The 18,182-nt window shown below is 35.6% G+C and overlaps 1 protein-coding gene across 1 annotated transcript; it reads right to left on the bottom strand.

The window, feature by feature from the left end:
* RBM44 (RNA binding motif protein 44) lies at positions 1-17,485 on the bottom strand (the record flags this gene model as incomplete). Its single annotated transcript, XM_080799420.1, has 13 exons — positions 1-124; positions 260-405; positions 2,068-2,353; positions 4,545-4,618; positions 4,727-4,806; positions 8,319-8,397; positions 10,067-10,151; positions 10,283-10,305; positions 10,392-10,575; positions 11,055-11,231; positions 12,406-12,464; positions 12,932-14,541; positions 17,413-17,485. 13 exons carry the CDS (start codon positions 17,483-17,485, stop codon positions 1-3), a joined length of 3,000 nt encoding a protein of 999 aa, XP_080655546.1.
* Between the last annotated feature and the right edge of the window lie 697 nt (positions 17,486-18,182).

The following is an 18,182-nucleotide window of genomic DNA, read 5'->3' on the forward strand; positions in this document are numbered from 1 at the left end:
CTAGCTGGAAGCAGAATTTTTCAAGACAGATGAAGTCATTTCCACAATAGTATTAATAGATAAGCCATTCAGAAAACCTTTATGATTTACTCTCACTTCCTGAAGAGCATCTATAATATGGTCTCTATGCAAAAGGAAAACACACATAAGCACCTGTCCTTTCCAAAGTAACACATTCTAAATATGGATAAGTTATCACACTGAACTATATTTTTACATAAAAATATTAAAACCACTGTAACAGAATTGTAGTCATTACCTGCGAACTTCTGGATGTAGTTCAGCCAGTCTCTTCATGATTTTGGTAAAGCTACGCAGATTCAATGTATTTGGTGGTATGAATTGAATAGGTGTATCAGGTAATAGTTTAGTAGATTCAATCTGTTTACAATTCTTCTTGATACCCTAAATAAACATTTTAAAGTTTTCTTAAAACAGTGACCATTACATAGACACTTTAGCTTAATTAAAATAAAATTTAAAATTACAAATGGTAAAATAAAAATTCCTAAAGAAATTTACTTTGAGTTGGGATTATTCATGCCAAATAGATTTACTTGAGCTGTGTTGTGAACCATGTATTTTTAAAAAAAAGTCCCACATGTTTTCTAATAGTGACAAAATATTTGGAGTTAAGTCTAAATCAGCCTTTCTCAACTGGGATTCCTCATCTGAACCACAGAACACAGATGTTAACTATTCTCTCATTTTCCCCAAAGACAGGACATAATTAGTTTCATTCTCAGTGCAGGAGAGAGGTTAATTCTCTACATACTGTGGATATCTAAGGCTTATGGCATGGAGGCTTAGTTCTCTTACTTAACCTGACATAGAAAGGCTAGTTTACATAGTAATTACAAATATTCTACATTTTATTTACCAAATATGACATCAACACAGACTATATATCCAGAATTGGACCACATACTATGGAAGGAAAACTAGTTATATAAAATAGAAACCTCTCCACCTATGAATCTTACAGTCTGATCAAATAGACAAAATTAAAATGATTAATTAGTATTCACCAGGTTATAAATTCTATGAAACAACTACATATCCCATAAAAATTCAAGCTAAACAAAGAGCTAAAGAAAGCTAAACAAAGAGTTAAAGAAGGATCGGGGTTAAGGACTGCACTGGTTGTGAGGAGTACCAGTTGATTTAAGAAGCGGTGAATTACCATATTGTACCCCTGAAACTAATATACTATATGTTAACTAACTGGAATTTAAATAAAAACCCCAAAACAGCAAACAGTCTGATAAAAATGGCCAAAATATGAACAGGAATGAAATGCTATATACACAGCAATATGGATGAATCTCCAATGCATTAAGCTAAGCTGTCAGGCTAATAACATTATGTAATACTCATTCACATGACACTCTGGAAAAGGAAAATCATAAGGAGAGGAAACAAAGTATAAGACAATGTTCTGGAATGAAGGAACTGTTCTGTATTGTGATTGTGATGGTGGTTACACATTCATGTACGGTTGCCTAAACTTGAAAATACCAAAAAGAGTGAATTTTATTCTATGTAAATCTTTTAAAAACCTGTGGAATTCCTATAGGACCCCAGGCACACTGCTGAACAGTGGTGAGGTGAGGGTAAAATGGGCAACGTCATCATTTTCCATGTAGTGTTTAAAACCCCGATCAGGTAAAATTGAGAGCATATATAATGACTATATTTTACGGGTTTAATGATTATAAGCCAAGATTAACTGTGAGAAAGGGTGATGAGAGAGTAATTAACTACTTACGCAGGAATACTATCCAAGAATAGGGACAAAAAAGACTGCAAAGTACTGGCAAAGAGTCTAGTTAAAGAGAAACAGTCTACAGCCAGACCTACAAAGACCTACATTCCCCATCCGCCAAGAACAACTGGAGTTGTACAAAAACAGGTTAGGGTGGATCCACGGTTAAAAAGGATAGAGATTAACATTCTCATCCCCACTTCAAGCTCCCTGATTCTGGAGTTACTTGTTCTACCAAACTACTTATTGCAGTATGGCCTATACAAAGACCACCGAAAAGTTCCATCAAGAAAACTAACCTTCTGGTCAAAAGGAAAAAACTCACTGTCTTGCTCAGATCCCAGCTGCCTTGGCCTAGTTCTGGGCAATCTTGAAATAGAGGAGACTGAGGTAATTTCTTTGTTGGTGCTTCTCTCCAAATTATTCCAAGTAACTTTATTTCCATTTTTGTAGGAGAGTGGTGATGTATATTCTCCAGGAGTTTTAACAAGCCGCACGTTTACTGATTTTCCATTTATTTCTATACCATTCATTTCTTTCACAGCCATCTTTGCATCAATGTTTTTTTTTAAAACAAGGGATGCATATCTAACATATAAAAGCAGAAAACCAAAAGACTATTAATGATTAAACTGCCTTAAACTCCACTTTGTAATTACTGGATATATACATACTTTTGCCCTTAAAAATAAAAAGGTTACTATACTTACCTTGGGATTAGAAAAATAATTATTTAGAATAAATAATAAAAAGAAATTAGGGGTGCATGGTGGTTGTCGGTTAAACATCTGCTTTTGGCTCAGGTCATGATCTCAGGGTCCTGGGATCGAGCCCGGCATGGGGTTCCCTGCTCAGTGAAGAGCCTGCTTCTCCTTCTCCCTCTGCCCCCACCCCACTCCAGTTCTCTCTAAAATAAATAAAATCTTTAAAAAAAAAAAAAAGCAAATTAGGGGCACCCAAGTGGCTCAGTTGGTGAAGCATCTGCCTTCAGCTCAGGTGATGATCCCAGGGCCCTAGATCAAGCCCCAAGTCCCATCAGGCTCCCAGCTCAGTGGGAGGCCTGCTTGTACTTTCTCTGTCAAATAAGTAAATACAATCTTTTAAAAAAAAATGAACAAAAATGGGAAGTAAAAGACAGCATTTCTTAGAAATTCTCTATTAATTTCATATTAAAATTTAATGTAAAACATTTGCAAAGTTGCTATATGACAGAGTAATACAGATTTACTAATCTGTATTACTAATCTCAGGACAATTGGTTATCACTAAAAAAATTAAAATTAATCTCTATACACAAAACATAACCTTGAGGTGGATCAAAGGTTTAAATATGAAAGGCAAATTTTAAAAACATTTGGCAGAATAGATAAGATAATGTCCTTAGGACCTCATCACGGAAAAACAAGGGAACCAAAAAAGAAGTTGGAAAATCTAACCAGAATTTTAACCATTTGATTGAGAAGAAAGTTAGGCAAGAGTCATCCTTCTGAAATCACCAGCCCAAGATGTGTTAACAGAAAGACATATACCAAATCTGGAAAGGAGATGTTTTCAAAGGACAGAACTATGGATATATTGTTACAAGTTCCTCTATTTTTCTTTTAAAACATGTTTTCTAAATTTCCACATAGAATGTATAATACTTCAAGTAATAAAAGTTGTTTTTAAAAAAACAATTCAACAAATACTAAAAGAATATTTCACATCAAGTAATACTTCAGGATTAAAAACTACTTTAATGTAGTGGAGTGTATTAACAATACATCAACAGGTCAAATAAAAAGAGTACATCTTCTTAAGTGACTCCATTTAAGACAAAATTCAACAACAATTTTTTTTTTTTTTTTTGAGAGAGAGCACAAGGTGGGGAGAAGGGGCAGAGGGAGAGGGAGAGAGAGACTCTTCAGCAGGTTCCAAGCCCAGTACAGAGCCTGACACAGGCTTGATCTCACAACCCTGAGATCATGACCTGAGCCAACATTAAGAGTTGGATGCCCAACTGACTGAGACACCCAGGCACCCATATAGGATCCTTTCTTAATTGGTAAAGACTTCTTTATCTGAAATAAACAGCTACCCTTGTTAGAGATGAAATAACAAAGGCCTTTCCACTAAGCTATCACCATTTTGTTTGATAATTTTGAATGTTCCTACAATGTCACAAAACAGAAAGTAGCATGATAAATACCAGAAATGACTATATGTAGATAAGGTAAAAAACATAAAAGCATCAACTAAAAGGTAATTAAAATTAAAAATAATCAAACAAAGTACAATTTTCTGAGTGCCTATTATATGCTAGGCTGTATTCCTATTGCTTTACTTATTAATAATTGTCTCATACCAATGTGATGAAGGTACTATTACTATCCTCATTTATAGATGAAGCGCCAGAGGTATGTATAGGTTAAGTAACTTGTCCAAATTTATTCAGCAAGCTACTGATGCAACTGGGAAAAGAACCCAAGCCATAAGCCATCTAGCTACAGAGCCCACTCTCTTAACTAATGCACTCTACTGCCCCTGTGTGAAATGGTAATGAAACAGGATTAAGTGTACAAAAATCAATAAGCCATTAATACCAAATTAAAAAGTATAATGGAAGATTTGATTAGGAACAGCACCATTAGTGATGTAGCTGTCAAAATTATCTCCCCCAACCAGGCTGGGAAAGCTCTGTGGAAATGGCCCTTAACTTTACCGTCACTGTGGTTGGTGTCCACTCCTGGCACACAGCACACACCCAGTAAGTGTACCTTACCGAATTTGGAAAACCTACCTATAATTAGTAGAAGAATCATAAATGGAAATTTCAGAAACTTGGTATTTCTGGAAATGAGACCTTAAATCAGCCTAGAAGAAAAATAAAAGTTTGTGAAAGGTAGAAAAAATTAAAAAAGTATCAAAATATGAACAATTAATAGATTTTTAAATGAAACTCAGAAAATAGTCCTGGCATACCTCAGATACTGAAGGGCAGAGACCACCAACATGTATCAAGTAACCTTTATCTTTTCGTAAAGTTTCAACAGTCTTCATTTCTGCTTATAGAGAAACATAATATATGACCATTAATATTTGATATTATAAAAGAAATGTGGAAACTTTTATTATTACAAAACTTATAAAGTTATTACTGAATATCAGCACTAGTCTGAAGACCAAGATTTAAGATTTTAGGGCCTTAATCACATCATCTTCCAAATAAAGAGATTGGATTGGTTGACATTAAGTCTCTCATAGCTCAAAAATGGGTCAATAACGTCTCATCAGGATAATCAATTACATCATAATAAGAAAGGTGTCTTTCATTTGTCTTTGGTTCAAAGAAGCACTATATAGGAAGGGAGATGTGCAAAGAACCCTAACTGTCCCCATGTCAATCCTGGCTAGGCCTTATGGATATTCCTGGGCTGGGGAAACAACACATCAACAAAACCTTGAAATCAGAAAAATATCAATAACAGGTATATAGCCTGTTAATGGTAATGGCACATTAGAAAAAAAGGGGGAGTACAAACAACTTGATTTACACAGCACTTTTGGGGAACTACAAATACTAAGATTACAGATATAGTTTTTTCCATTCTCAGAATGCATTTTCATGGTCTCCATTTTGAAGAGAACTTGGTCCGAAGTCAAAAAGGATCTACTGAATTGAGATTCTTTTAGTTTCCTGTCAAAACCAATACCTGGCACATAGGTAGTACACAGTAAATATTTGTTGAATGAATTCTTCAAGTAGTTTTAATTTATTTGTTTAATTTTTATATAATAATGGGATAGTTTTAAGTTTTATTTTTTTTACTCACTAATAATAGCCTAACACCTCCTGAGTGCCCCTCCCACTGCAGGCGGGAGGCCCAGCACTTCACCCGCAATGTAGCAATTGTTATCATTTCCATTTTCCAGAGGCGGCTGCTGAGGTCTTCAGAGTTCAGGTTACAAATCTAGTTAAGTGGTGGTGCTGCAATGCAGGCAGACTCTTTCATCCCTAGGCAATAATAACCCAACCTTCTCCATTAACTTCCTTCCTTTAGCTTGCTTAATCTCTTTGGTTTATAATGTACAGTTGTAAAGAAGAGAGTGAAACTATTTATCTGTATACTTCTACACTGAGGTGTAGAGGGAGCAAGAAGCTACAGTGAATAAGCATTAGGAGACATATATTTGACTTGCACTAGTTCAATACAATACGATGACTAACTACCCCATGGGCAGAACACTGTACTTGGCCCTGGGGACAGGTAATGAACAAACTATACAAAAAACTGAGCTAATATGTGATGTGGGAAGGCAGTCTATAGATCAGGTAAGATAAGTACATAGTATGTGGTAAGTGATATGGACAAAAATAATGAAAGGCTGGGGCGCCTGGGCGGCTCAGTGGGTTAAGCCTCTGCCTTCAACTCAGGTCATGCATGGTCTCAGGGTTCTGGGATTGGGCCCCACATTGGGCTCCCTGCTCAGCGGGGAGCCTGCTTCCCCCTCTCTCTCTCTGCCTGCCTCTCTGTCTACTTGTGATCTCTCTCTCTGTGTCAAATAAATAAAATCTTAAAAAAAAAATAATGAAAGGAAAGAAAAAAATAGTTAGAATAAAACAAAATAATAAAATAAAATACAAAATACAGAATAAAAACAAAAATAGTTAGAATAAAGCTAGATGATAAAATGTCATTTATTTTAAACTGTATATGTGTATTAAATACATGCATAAATGCATAAATGAATGGTAAAGAATATTCATAGTGGTTACTGCAGACTGAAGAACCTTCAGGTAATTTAAATTTTCTTATATTTTGTTTAAAAATCTTTTTTAAAAAATATTTTACTTATTTAACAGAGAGAGAGAGAGACAGAGCACAAGCAGGGGGAGAGGCAGAGGGAGAGGGAGAAGCAGGCTCCCTACTGAGCAGGGAGCCTGATATGGGGCTCGGTCCCAGGACCCTGGGATCATGACCTAAACCGAAGGCAAACGCTTCACCGACTGAGCCACCCAGGCACCCATTTAAAAATCTTAGTAAGCATTATTTATAGAAGCAAAAAAGCCCAATAAAATCATTGCTATTATAGAAAATAAATAAAATATTTATTTTATTTTAATTATTTTATTTTTAATAAAATAAATAAATAAAATATTTAATTTTAATTATTTTAAATAAAATATTTATTTTATTTAAAATAAAATATTTACAGAAATAAAATAAAGGAAGGTAGCATATATTTAGAAATGATAGAAGGGCAATGATAACAGAAACTAGAGGAAATTCCAACTATTATAAGCAATTGAAGACTATCAAAAGATGAAAACATTAATAATTTGATCTATTTCAGTAAAGTAAGGGAAAGGAAACCATTTCGATCCCTCATGCCAGTCTGACAGATCTGCTAAGGGTTCGGAGGAAGAGAGTGTCCGGGAGGAGCAGTGGTGTTGCCCCAGAATGGCAGAAAGGACTCGGACCTCTACTGCTAACTAAATCTGGGATTTAGGTTTTTAGCAGTTTTCTGAAAGAAAGGAACATTTTAAACTGATTTACTTTCTAGAAAAACTGACCTCTAAATGTCCAATTTCTCATTTTTTATAATTATAAAGGAAAGCCACAAACAAAATATTAAAACAGTTTAGTTCTCAGAATTACAAAATAAGCTACAGTAGGATTTCTTAGTAAATTAAGAACCAACCTTGTGGAAACTTTGGATCCCCTTTGTCTTTTTCTATTTGATTTTCTTGAATTCCTGACAAGTCAACTCCCGTCAGGTTTTCTTTAGCATCAAACCAGTCTTCACTTACTTCTCGATAATTTTTGCAGTCTGAGAAATTGAACAGAAGCAGCTATGAATTACGTACAATGTTAAACTCTGATAAATTATTAAAAAGCTTCTCAGAATAAGTCAGCATGAAGACAATTACTAGTTTTATGTAAAAATAAATACCAGCAAAGTATAAACCAAGCATAAAGATTCCTTCAGAAAGGTTTTTTGCTAGCTCCTGAAAAATACTCTTCTGAGTGATCTGCTCCCCAGTTTTCTTTTAATTAACACTGATTCTTAGCTTACTAAAAGCCTTACGTTTCTGATTTTTAAAGTATCCTCTATTGATGAAGAGACACATTTTTATACACAGAATAGTAAACCTCTTTAAAAAGGAATTAATCAGTACTGCAGCTATATTTCATTAAAAATTGAATTAATGATCTTTCGGGAATGATTATAATCTCTTCTCATAGAAGACAAAAACAAAAAAAGTACAATTTACAGATACAAACTGGACAGAAGAAGTAATTTTCAGATTGGAAAATATGAACCAGAAGAAAAAAATCTGTATTATATATATTAATAATATATATTAATATATATATTAATACTATATAATATATATTAAGTAACCTTACAGATGCTAAGTAGATGGAATAAGAACATACTTAATGTTCATAATCAGAATGATGCCATTCAGTCAATCCAAAACGTTGATTTTGATTTAATGAATGGCACTAGGAGTATTTTAAACTTTGCAATTTGTTTTTGGGCGATGCACAGAACTCTTTACACTGACCTTTGTCATCAAGTTTCAGCTGACTAAAGTCTACATCGATGTCACCATTTTTCAAACCATCTTCCTTGGGTAGTGCATCCTGTTTAGGATGACTACTGTCTGACAGGAAAGACATCTGAGGATTAAAATAATAAAAACAACAATAAATATGGACTAGCGGTTACTGCACTGATGTTCTGTGGCAGGTACTCTTCACTATCATCGTTCGGTCCTCACGACAATGAAGGCAAACAGAACAAAATCATTTTCTGTAAGTGAGCAAACTGAAAGTAACTTGCTGCTTTATGTTGGTCACATTTAATAAGAGTTTGAACTCAGCCTGTGCCTAGTGACTGCCAACACTACCATTATTTAGCAAAGTGTGGCATGCATACACACAAGTACTTGAAATGATTTTCAGAAGTGTTCATATAAGGATTTTTCACATTAACAATTAACAGTAATATATTTAATGTGTGCTTATAGAATCCTTTTATTTATAAAAAGTGGCATTTCTTTCCCATATTTAATAGTTACTTTTTACCCATAAATTTATTTAAAAAGCAGAATCATTTAGGGGTGCCTGGATGGCTCAATAGGTTGAGCATCCGCCTCTTGATTTCGGCTTAGGTCATGATCTCGGGGTCATGGGACGGAGCCCGTGGTCAGCGGGGAGTATGATTGAGATTCTCTTTCTCCCTCTCCCCCTCTCCATCCTCCACTTGTGTGTGTTCTCTCTGAAATAGATGAATAATCTTTTAAAAAAAGGGGGGAATCATTTAAAGAAAAATACGAAGAAAGTAATGTTATAGGTAATACATGCCTATGGAAAATTGTGAAGATGGTATAGGAGTAGCTGAAATTTAGCAACTATCCTATCACTATACTGCTTTTCACACATAACCTGTTAATTTAATGAGACAGGTATTAAAATTTCATCCTAACTTATAATAGGTATTGTCTTGTAGCCCAAACTAAGATTATATATCTGCATCTTGTTAAATATTTGTGGAGAACTGAATTTTTTTTTTGATCAAGTAGAATGATGGAATACATAATTTGCTAAAGTAATTTACTTTTAATCATTTGTTAATAGAAAAGTATATAACTCAAGAAACTAACTTTTGGCTTAATGCATTTTATTATTCAAGACTACCCAAATAGTATAACCTCAGGGTTAAGACCAAAATCTGAAAACAGCAACAAAGTTCATCTTTTTTACGCACTGCCTCACTTCATAAGGAATAAAGCCTGTGTTTCTATCCCACTTCACCCTCTGCAGAGTGCCCTTACACAGACTGTCACTGGACACACAATACCTTAAGGGGACAAGAAAGTTCAAGAACACTTACAAAAGGCATTTAAAAACTAATTTTGTCATTTCAGTAAAGAAGGAATTAAACTTTTGCCTTGTCTAAACAATTTACTAGTTTTAAGCACAGTGTACCAGCATGTCAGTGGCCATAAGTCATGGTTGCCTTAGACAGTTCAAGTTTATATCAGCTGTCGTGATGAGTCATTAGTGTCACTCACTGCCTTTCATCCTCAGCAGTCTCCTGGTTTGACGATCACCCTACCGAGCAGATACCACTGAAATCTGTTTGATCAGGGCACTGTTCCTTCTAATCAGTTATATCCCTCAAGTGGTACTACACAAAGACAGCTGACTGAAAAAAAAGATGTGAGAGCTTCTGAAAATTATGGTTTACTTTGCTTAAGCCATAAAATTACAGATTTACATTAATGAGCTACTTTTTAAAAAATCTCACTTGAGAGAGTGTCTTTTTTAGGCTTGAAGAGACATCAACATCACGTGTACTTTGATTATCTAGTTCATGATCTGCTCCTGAAAAGCTAAACAGACAAACATTTTATTAAACAGTTCATCAATGTTCTGAAAAGGATCAACAGAAAACTGAAAGTTAACCAAATTAAGCAATTTTTAAGATCTAATGAATTCTACATTAGATGAAACCGTAACTTACACATGTGATTCTTCTTTCATCAGCTAGAAAGAGAAAAAGGAAGAAAAGTTTTTTTAGTTTAAAAATGTATTCTGTGCAGAGTAAAGTTTTAATTATAAAATATACATACCATGGAAGCAAATGTAGACAAGGTCGATAATAATTTTGATTCCACAGCTAGAGGGGGCAGCTCTTCCAGAGGCATACCCTTATTTATTTTTTCTTTCAAGCTCTCATATCTAACCTTTAAGTCTCCCAAAACAGACAGTAGTGCTGATCCTAATTCCTTCTTAGTAGAATCACTTGATAAATTTCTGTTCAAAAGTAAAATTTACAGAACTCCTTAGACACAAGTCATCCATTTAACACTATTATATTATACACTGAGTTCTAACTCTATCAGATTTGTAAAGACTTCTTCTTTTAAATATTTAGTAAAAGAAAACCAAAGATGTTTTTCTAGGAGCAGCAGAAGCAGCCCTCAGTATATAAGCCAGAAACAATGTGGCAGGATGTCATACAAACTCTGCTACTGACTTAACCATACTTGGACTTTATAAAGAAACATCCAATCTGTCTTTTCACTGGATTTGCCATCTTGACATACCCTGCTGCCTCTGTATGAAATTAAAATGTATGACTTTTTAAAATCCATTAACCCTAGGCCAGCTAACAAACCCGATTACAGTCTATCCCTCACTTTGCCTTTCAAAAATAAAAATTAAGGAAATTTTGTTATAAATTTAAAGCTTGTAATAACATTCTAAGATACAGATTTAAAGTTAACAATCACCTATTTACCCCTGCCCTGTTCTCCACTACGAATTTGTAAATATCAGTGCAGTGGCGGTGACACATCTGATAGTGAACATTTAAAAGGTGCAACTCTGCATTGATGGCTCTCTGCATGATTTTCTGACAGCACTTCGATGGCAAACTCTTCGTCGGCTCTTTAGAATGTTGACATTCCCTTTAAAATAAAAGACTGGATTAGGTAAGATTCCAAATATTTTTCTCTGTTAATGACATGCCTCTCAAAGAGCTTTTAAATTTCTTACTATTTTCTGTCAAGTTTAAATCAGTTTCTACTAAAATGGAAAGGCTGTAGGAAACATTACATCTTCAGAAAGTCAAATCCAAGTAAATATATTCTTTCTAGAAGTTAAGAAAGTAAAAAAGTTTCCAATTTATACTTTCTTTTACCAAAAAAAGGATTCTGAAGTACAGAATCAACTTTATTGATCCATAATCAATAGATTTTCAACCTAAATCAAGCTTTGGCCAACATTTTTTAAGATTTTATTTATTTGTCAGAGAGAGAGAGAGAGCACAGGCAGGCAGAGTGGCAGGCAGAGTGGCAGGTAGAGGCAGAGGGAGAAGCAGGCTCCCTGCCAAGCAAGGAGCCCGATGTGGGACTCCATCCCAGGATGCTGGGATCATGACCTGAGCCGAAGGCAACCGTTCAACCAACTGAGCCACCCAGGTGTCCCTGGCCAACATTTTTTAAAGTTGTAAGCATTCATGGTTCTTAAATGTATTGTCTTGCTCTCTTTTTTAAAGGTTTTATTTATTTATTTGAGACAAAGCAAGTAAGCACCAGATTAAACTCATTAGGAGAATGAAGAATGAGTGAAGGAAAAAGTAAATGAACTCAGAGCATGAAAACCAATTTGACTTCTCAGAGACCTGCCCTTTCTCCTCCAAATCCCCACCCCAGATTCTCCATGGATGCAGAGTAAATTACACAATGAATTAAAATCAAGATTAAAGTACTCCAGCGAAAGCAGCTATTTACTTCTTCAAATATATAAGTTTTCCATAGGTGCTACTTTGTGTTGGTCTACAGGGGGATCGAATGGAGGAAAATGGAATAATTAAATCAGTATAGATTTGGGTTTAATAAATAAAGATAAGAAGCCATGAGTTTCTGAAGGAATTATTGAGATATAATCTTAATAAGTGAAAAGCTTTAAAGTTACACATTATCTTAATATTTATTTGTTTGAAGGCAAATGGCTGAAGCAGATGATCTCTTAAAGTCCCATTTAGCTATTATTCCATATGGTTAAATACTCTACAAAAAAAGCAAATTACTGTTTTGATTTTTCCCCATGTGTATCTATAGGTTTATACATCTGATTTACCTTTTAGGATGTTTCTTTAAGTCTGTGATAGCAGACACTTTTCTTAATTCCAGGGGATCCTGGAAAACGTGATTTAAAATGAAATTAGAAATAGATGACAAACACAGATAAAATGTAAAATCCAATTTCTTTTTTTTCTTTTTGAAATTTTTTTGCTTATTTGATAGAGACAAGTAGGCAGAGAGGCAGGCAGAGAGAAAGGGAAGCAGACTCTCTGCTGACCAGAGAGCCCAATGCGGGGCTTGATCCCAGGACCCTGAGGTCATGACCTGCACCGAAGGCAGAGGCTTACCCCACTGAGCCACCCAGGCACCCCTAAAATCAATTTCTAATTGACTTGGTGGCAACAGCTGCCACCAACGAAGGACAGAGTTCGGTAGCAATCTATTCACCTTTTCCCTCATCCAGCATCCCCTCATTAAAGCATTAGTAACCCCGGTTATAATTCAACAAACCATTTATTTTATCATACACGGCCTCTATATAACATCAAATAAAATTTTATTATTAATCTTATTGGCTTTACCTTATTTAGGAAATTTTCATTAGGTTTTGAACTGTCAACTGAGAGAGATTTTCCCAATGAGCCTTTCGTCACAGACCCTGGCGCATCGTCATCATCCTGACTGCATGACCAATCTGTGTTACAAGCCACGCTTCTCTGTTTCTCACTGGGCCATTCACCAGGCCGTTTTTTGTTCATCATTGTTATCTCTGTATTGCTTGATGTAGATGATACAGAAGATCTTGCACTTGTTGCCCTGCTGGTTGTGAAACAAGCCCTAAAATCAGTGCTAACATCCACTGTCTGATTAACTGTGACTGTCTTGTTTGCTCCACCTGTCACTAATTTGGGACATGTTCCTTCTATATTGTGAAAGCAAGTTTTACTTGTGGTACTGCCATTAGTAACCTTCAGGGAGTTTTCTTCTACTGCCTGATTATCTTTGACTGCAGTCCTTGGGAGAGTAACAGAAAAATCTAAGGCTGGCTTAGGGCTATTTTGTAGGCTTTTATAATGTGAATATCCACAGGCAGAAATTACTGAATCATCAAAAATAGAGGTCCAGGACGTTTGACAATCTTTACAGGGTTGGAGTAACATTTGTAAAGATTTGTCTTGTGATGTGCGAGGATTTTCAAGGTGGTATGACTTTCTGTTCTCAATAATTGCATTCCCACAAAAATCTTTACTTTCAATTATTTGACATTTCATTTTGCCAGAATACATTTTAGTTTTTAATGCTTTTTGAGGATTCAAAAAATCACTCTTAGATTGAGATTCCTGGTTCTCAAGTGGACTACTCCCTAGTACAATTTCATCAAAGACTGTGTGGTACATCAAACTCATCTCTTGTTCCTTACACATTTCATGCTTTGGTTCATGATATTCTTTTAACACAATGGAATTCTGAAGCTTGGAGACATGAGGTGCATCTTCTTGTCCATAAACATCAATTGAATCTAGAGAGATGCTACAATTACTTTCCAATTTAACATGATTACCTTCTAGATTGCTAGCACATTCAACTTCATAACCTGAATTTCTCAATCCGACAATTTCCAGATTAGGTATGTTCAATGTTTTCTTTTGGTCAAATGATAAAGAAGTACTTATGTATTCTTGCTCTTCTGCACTGTGATATTCCTGCTGTGAGTCTTCATCTATATCAAGTTTTTGTGCATCTTCAGCAGTTTCTTTATAATCATCATCTGAAATCTTATAGGTTCTTTCAGAGCCAATAATCTTATTATTTTGATATTCCAAAATATCAAAAAATACCTCTCCTCTTTTCTGCATTTCAGAATCTAATTCTGAATTTAAATGAATGAGATTTTCATTCTTTAGTTTTGACTCTGAATAATGTACAGAGTATGTTTCATTCAAGAAAGCACAGTCAATACTGTCCTCAAATTCACCAGACTGAGAGAGATTGCTCTCCCTGTTAGGATCTGGACTCCCGGTACAAGATAGCTCCAATAAATCCACTCGGTCAGTACTGTTGACTTCTTTGTCATTAGCTCTTTGTTCTACTGCCAAGGAATCCCAGCCATCATCAAGAAAAACCAATTTAGCTTTGCTACAACCATTGGAAGATAATAACAAATCTTCTTTCTTAGGATTAGAAGGCACATCTGATTTAAAAGAGAAAAAAAAAGAAGAAAATGTTGGCATCACTAACATTACAGAAGATAAACACTAGAAAAGACCTTAGATATGATCTGATCAAAGCTCTTCCCAATATAGGAATACTTTTTACATTACCCTTGACAAATAACCCTTATGTTTGCTGCTATGGACTAAATTTTGTCCCCCTCAAAATTTGTATGCCCGTCAAAGCCTTAACTTCCAGTGTGACAATAATTGGTGATGGGGCCTCTGGGAGGTAATCAGGGCTAGATAAGGTCATGAGGATGGGTCCTTCAGGATGAGATAAGTGCTACAAGATGGGATAAATGCCAGAGAGCTTGCTATTTCCTTCTACCATGTGAGGACACTGTAAGAAGGGAGCCATCCACAAGCGAGGAAGAGAGCCCTTACCAGAACCTGACCATGCCGCACCCTAATTTGGACTTCTAGACTCCAGAACTGTGAAAAAATAAATATATGTTGTCTAAGCCATTCAGTCTATGGTATTTTATTATGGTAGCCCCAGTTGGCTAAGATAATAGCCAAGATTCTTCCTGAATTCTTTCAATGGCTAGGTGTTTGCTATTTATAAGGCAGCTGCTCTATAATCTTTATTTATTTTTTATTTTTTTAAAGATTGTATTTATTTATTTGAGAGAGAAAGAGAGCGTGCGCGCACACATGTGCATAAGAGGGGGGAGGGTCAGAGGGAGAAGCAGACTCCCTGCTCAGCAGGGAGCCCAATGCAGGACTGGATCCCAGGACTCAAGGATCATGACCTGAGCCAAAGGCAGTTGCTTAACCAACTGAGCCACCCAGGAGCCCCTACTGCTCTGTAATCTTTGGATGTCTCCTAATGACAACCTTAGGCTTTACAAAAACAAAGGAAAAAAGACATTGGCATTGTGCCCAAACACGGTTTTCCTCAGGGTCACAGGTAAGAAAAAGGACACTTACATGTAATACAGTGACAGAGTTGTGTTAATGAGCAGGGAAATGCTCGAGAAGAAAGAAGTAAACTTCAGAGGAAATTTACATTTAAAAAGTGTTTTGAAACAAAATAGTTATTTCAGGCAAATCAAACAGCATGCACATAGAAAGTCAGCTACATGAAAGAACATGGCATTTTCAGGAAATTATAAGCCACTTTGGAATAAAACACCTCTATGGAACTAACAAGAACTAAGAACAGAAAGAGGCCTTTTATGATGTGCTAAGAAGTATGGTTTTTATTCTAAGGTGACAGCTACTGAAAGCTTCTTAAAAGGGTAGTCAAGTGAGCAGAGTAAGTTTAAATACCCCTGACAATAATGAGAATAAAAGCTTGAAGGGGAGACTGAGGCAGAGAGACTAAGTACAGAAGAGGGATGAGAAGATGGGACTGGGATAAAAGCACCATACTGACAAGACTTGGGGGTTGATTAGGAGTGGGAAATGAAGGAGAGAAAATGGCTTTTGAAGTTTTTTGGACTAAGAACATAATCAGAACCACGTTTTATATCAAGATCCAGTATACACACACATATGGATATATGTAAGAGAAACAAAAATCCTACAAAACAGTAACTACTCTATGTCCAATGCATTTTGGTATTTTCTGGTCTATTTAATTTATTTTTAAAAAGTTGATCAAAATCAGCTAAACTGATTTCATGACTACCAACTGGCTATCACCTGCCTGGACATCATTCTGAGATAATGCTAAGGTTTACAACTTGGTATTACAGTTGAATGGGAGTATTTGGAGCTAAAGGGATAGATGCACTTTATAAAGAGGAATAGAGAGAAAGCAAGGTAGGGGAGGGAGGAGATAACAAGGGGTCAGTTGCAAGCAAGTGGCGTTTGAGGTCAGCGATAAAACACCCACATGTAAATATCTTTTTTTATTTTGTTTTTTAAGATTTTTATTTTTATTTATTTGACAGTCAGAGATCACAAGCAGGCAGAGAGGCAGGCAGAGAGGAAGGGAAGCAGGCTCCCTGCTGACCAGGGAGCCCGATGCGGGGCTTGATCCCAGGACCCAGGATCATGACCTGAGCCAAAAGCAGAGGCTGTAACCCACTGAGCCACCCAGGCGCCCCCACATGTGAATATCTGATAAACCATTATAAATATGGGGTTGGAGCAAAGGCTAAAAGTGTCAGCTTCACTTTCAGATTTATCTGTTTTTCTTAGGGATTCATATAGGAGTTAGTTATGTATTCTGGATACTAATTCTTTGTTTTTCATATTTATGAGATTTTTTCCTAGTTTATTGCTTATCTTTTAACTTTCTATAAAATCTTAGACTGTGTTTTTTAAGATTACTTAAATTAAAATTAAAAATTTTAATTTAAAAAATTAAAATTAAAAGCCTGACTTCTGGCTTTTGTCTCTCTGGCCTTCTCTACCACAGGATTATAAAAGTATTCTTCTATATTTTATTCTATTGTGTGTGTGTTAAAACCACATATATTCATAAGTACACAAAACTCAGTCATCTTGCTTTTTATGTTCTTGCTATTTCTTGTTTTCTCATCTACCAATAAACACAGAAAAATTTCAGATTTGTGTGAAGACAAAACATCTACAACTTGGGTAGCAGAGACCAATCTGCCCACCTTCCACTTTACCCCCTGAAGCCCTGGCTGAATAGAAACCCCCTCTTCTGGCTCACCTTTTCTTTCCTAAATCTTCCATCTAACCGAGGGGTCCTGTGTAGGCTGCGCATATTCACCAGAAATCACCTGAGTTTGCTAAATTAAAAACATGCTGAATCTTACCACCTTACTAGGAGGAAGGCTTAAAAAGTAGCAACACTGGAGGGGGAACTAACTAACCCATTTACATTTAGTATCTCTCCACCCAGAATAAAGCCAACTGGCCCGGCCCCTCACCTTTCTGGATGTTTCCTCCATTATAGTGGGAGCCTTTACCAGAAGCTGTCTCCACCACTGCAGTAGCCTGCATCTCTCAAGGATGGGCACTCTAGAAGAAGGATAAATATCAAACTATTATCAAATTTGGCATTATATTTAAAAAACTATTAGAAAATCAAGAATTTGACAAAACAGCAATTATGACCAGAGATTCTAATACAAGAGGGCTGATAAAACTCGTAGAACATTTGAATAACTTTTGTAAAAGCATGAACTGACAGCTAAGTAATAAATTATATTATTTAAACAGACATGGCACATTCTTTTAAAATTTCTAAGGAACATTTAAGGACAAACAATGTATGAAGCTACTAAAAGCTTTAATCCAAAAAACAGAGTACTGAAGGCTACAGTGTGACCCATTGGTTTCAAACCTGGATCAAAATGTTTCAAAACAAATTATAGACCTATTAAAGCCCGATGAAACAGTACATCCATATCCATACAATGGAGTATCTTTCAGCAACAAAAGGAACAAACTAACTGAAGCATATAATCTCATGAAATAATCCCAAAAACATGTTGAAAGAAAGAAGTTGGACAAGAGATCATATGATGATGATTCCATTTAAATGCAATGTATAGAAAAAAACAACTCATAGAGACAGAAAATAGAATAATGGTTGCCTCAGGTAGGAGATGGGAAAAGGGGTTAACTGTAAATGGGTATAAGGGATTTTACTGGAGGGATTAAAATGTTCTAAAGCTGATTTATGGTATGATGTTTG

Source organism: Martes martes, assembly GCF_963455335.1.
Source record: "Martes martes genome assembly, chromosome: 3".
NCBI classification, from domain to species: domain Eukaryota; kingdom Metazoa; phylum Chordata; class Mammalia; order Carnivora; family Mustelidae; genus Martes; species Martes martes.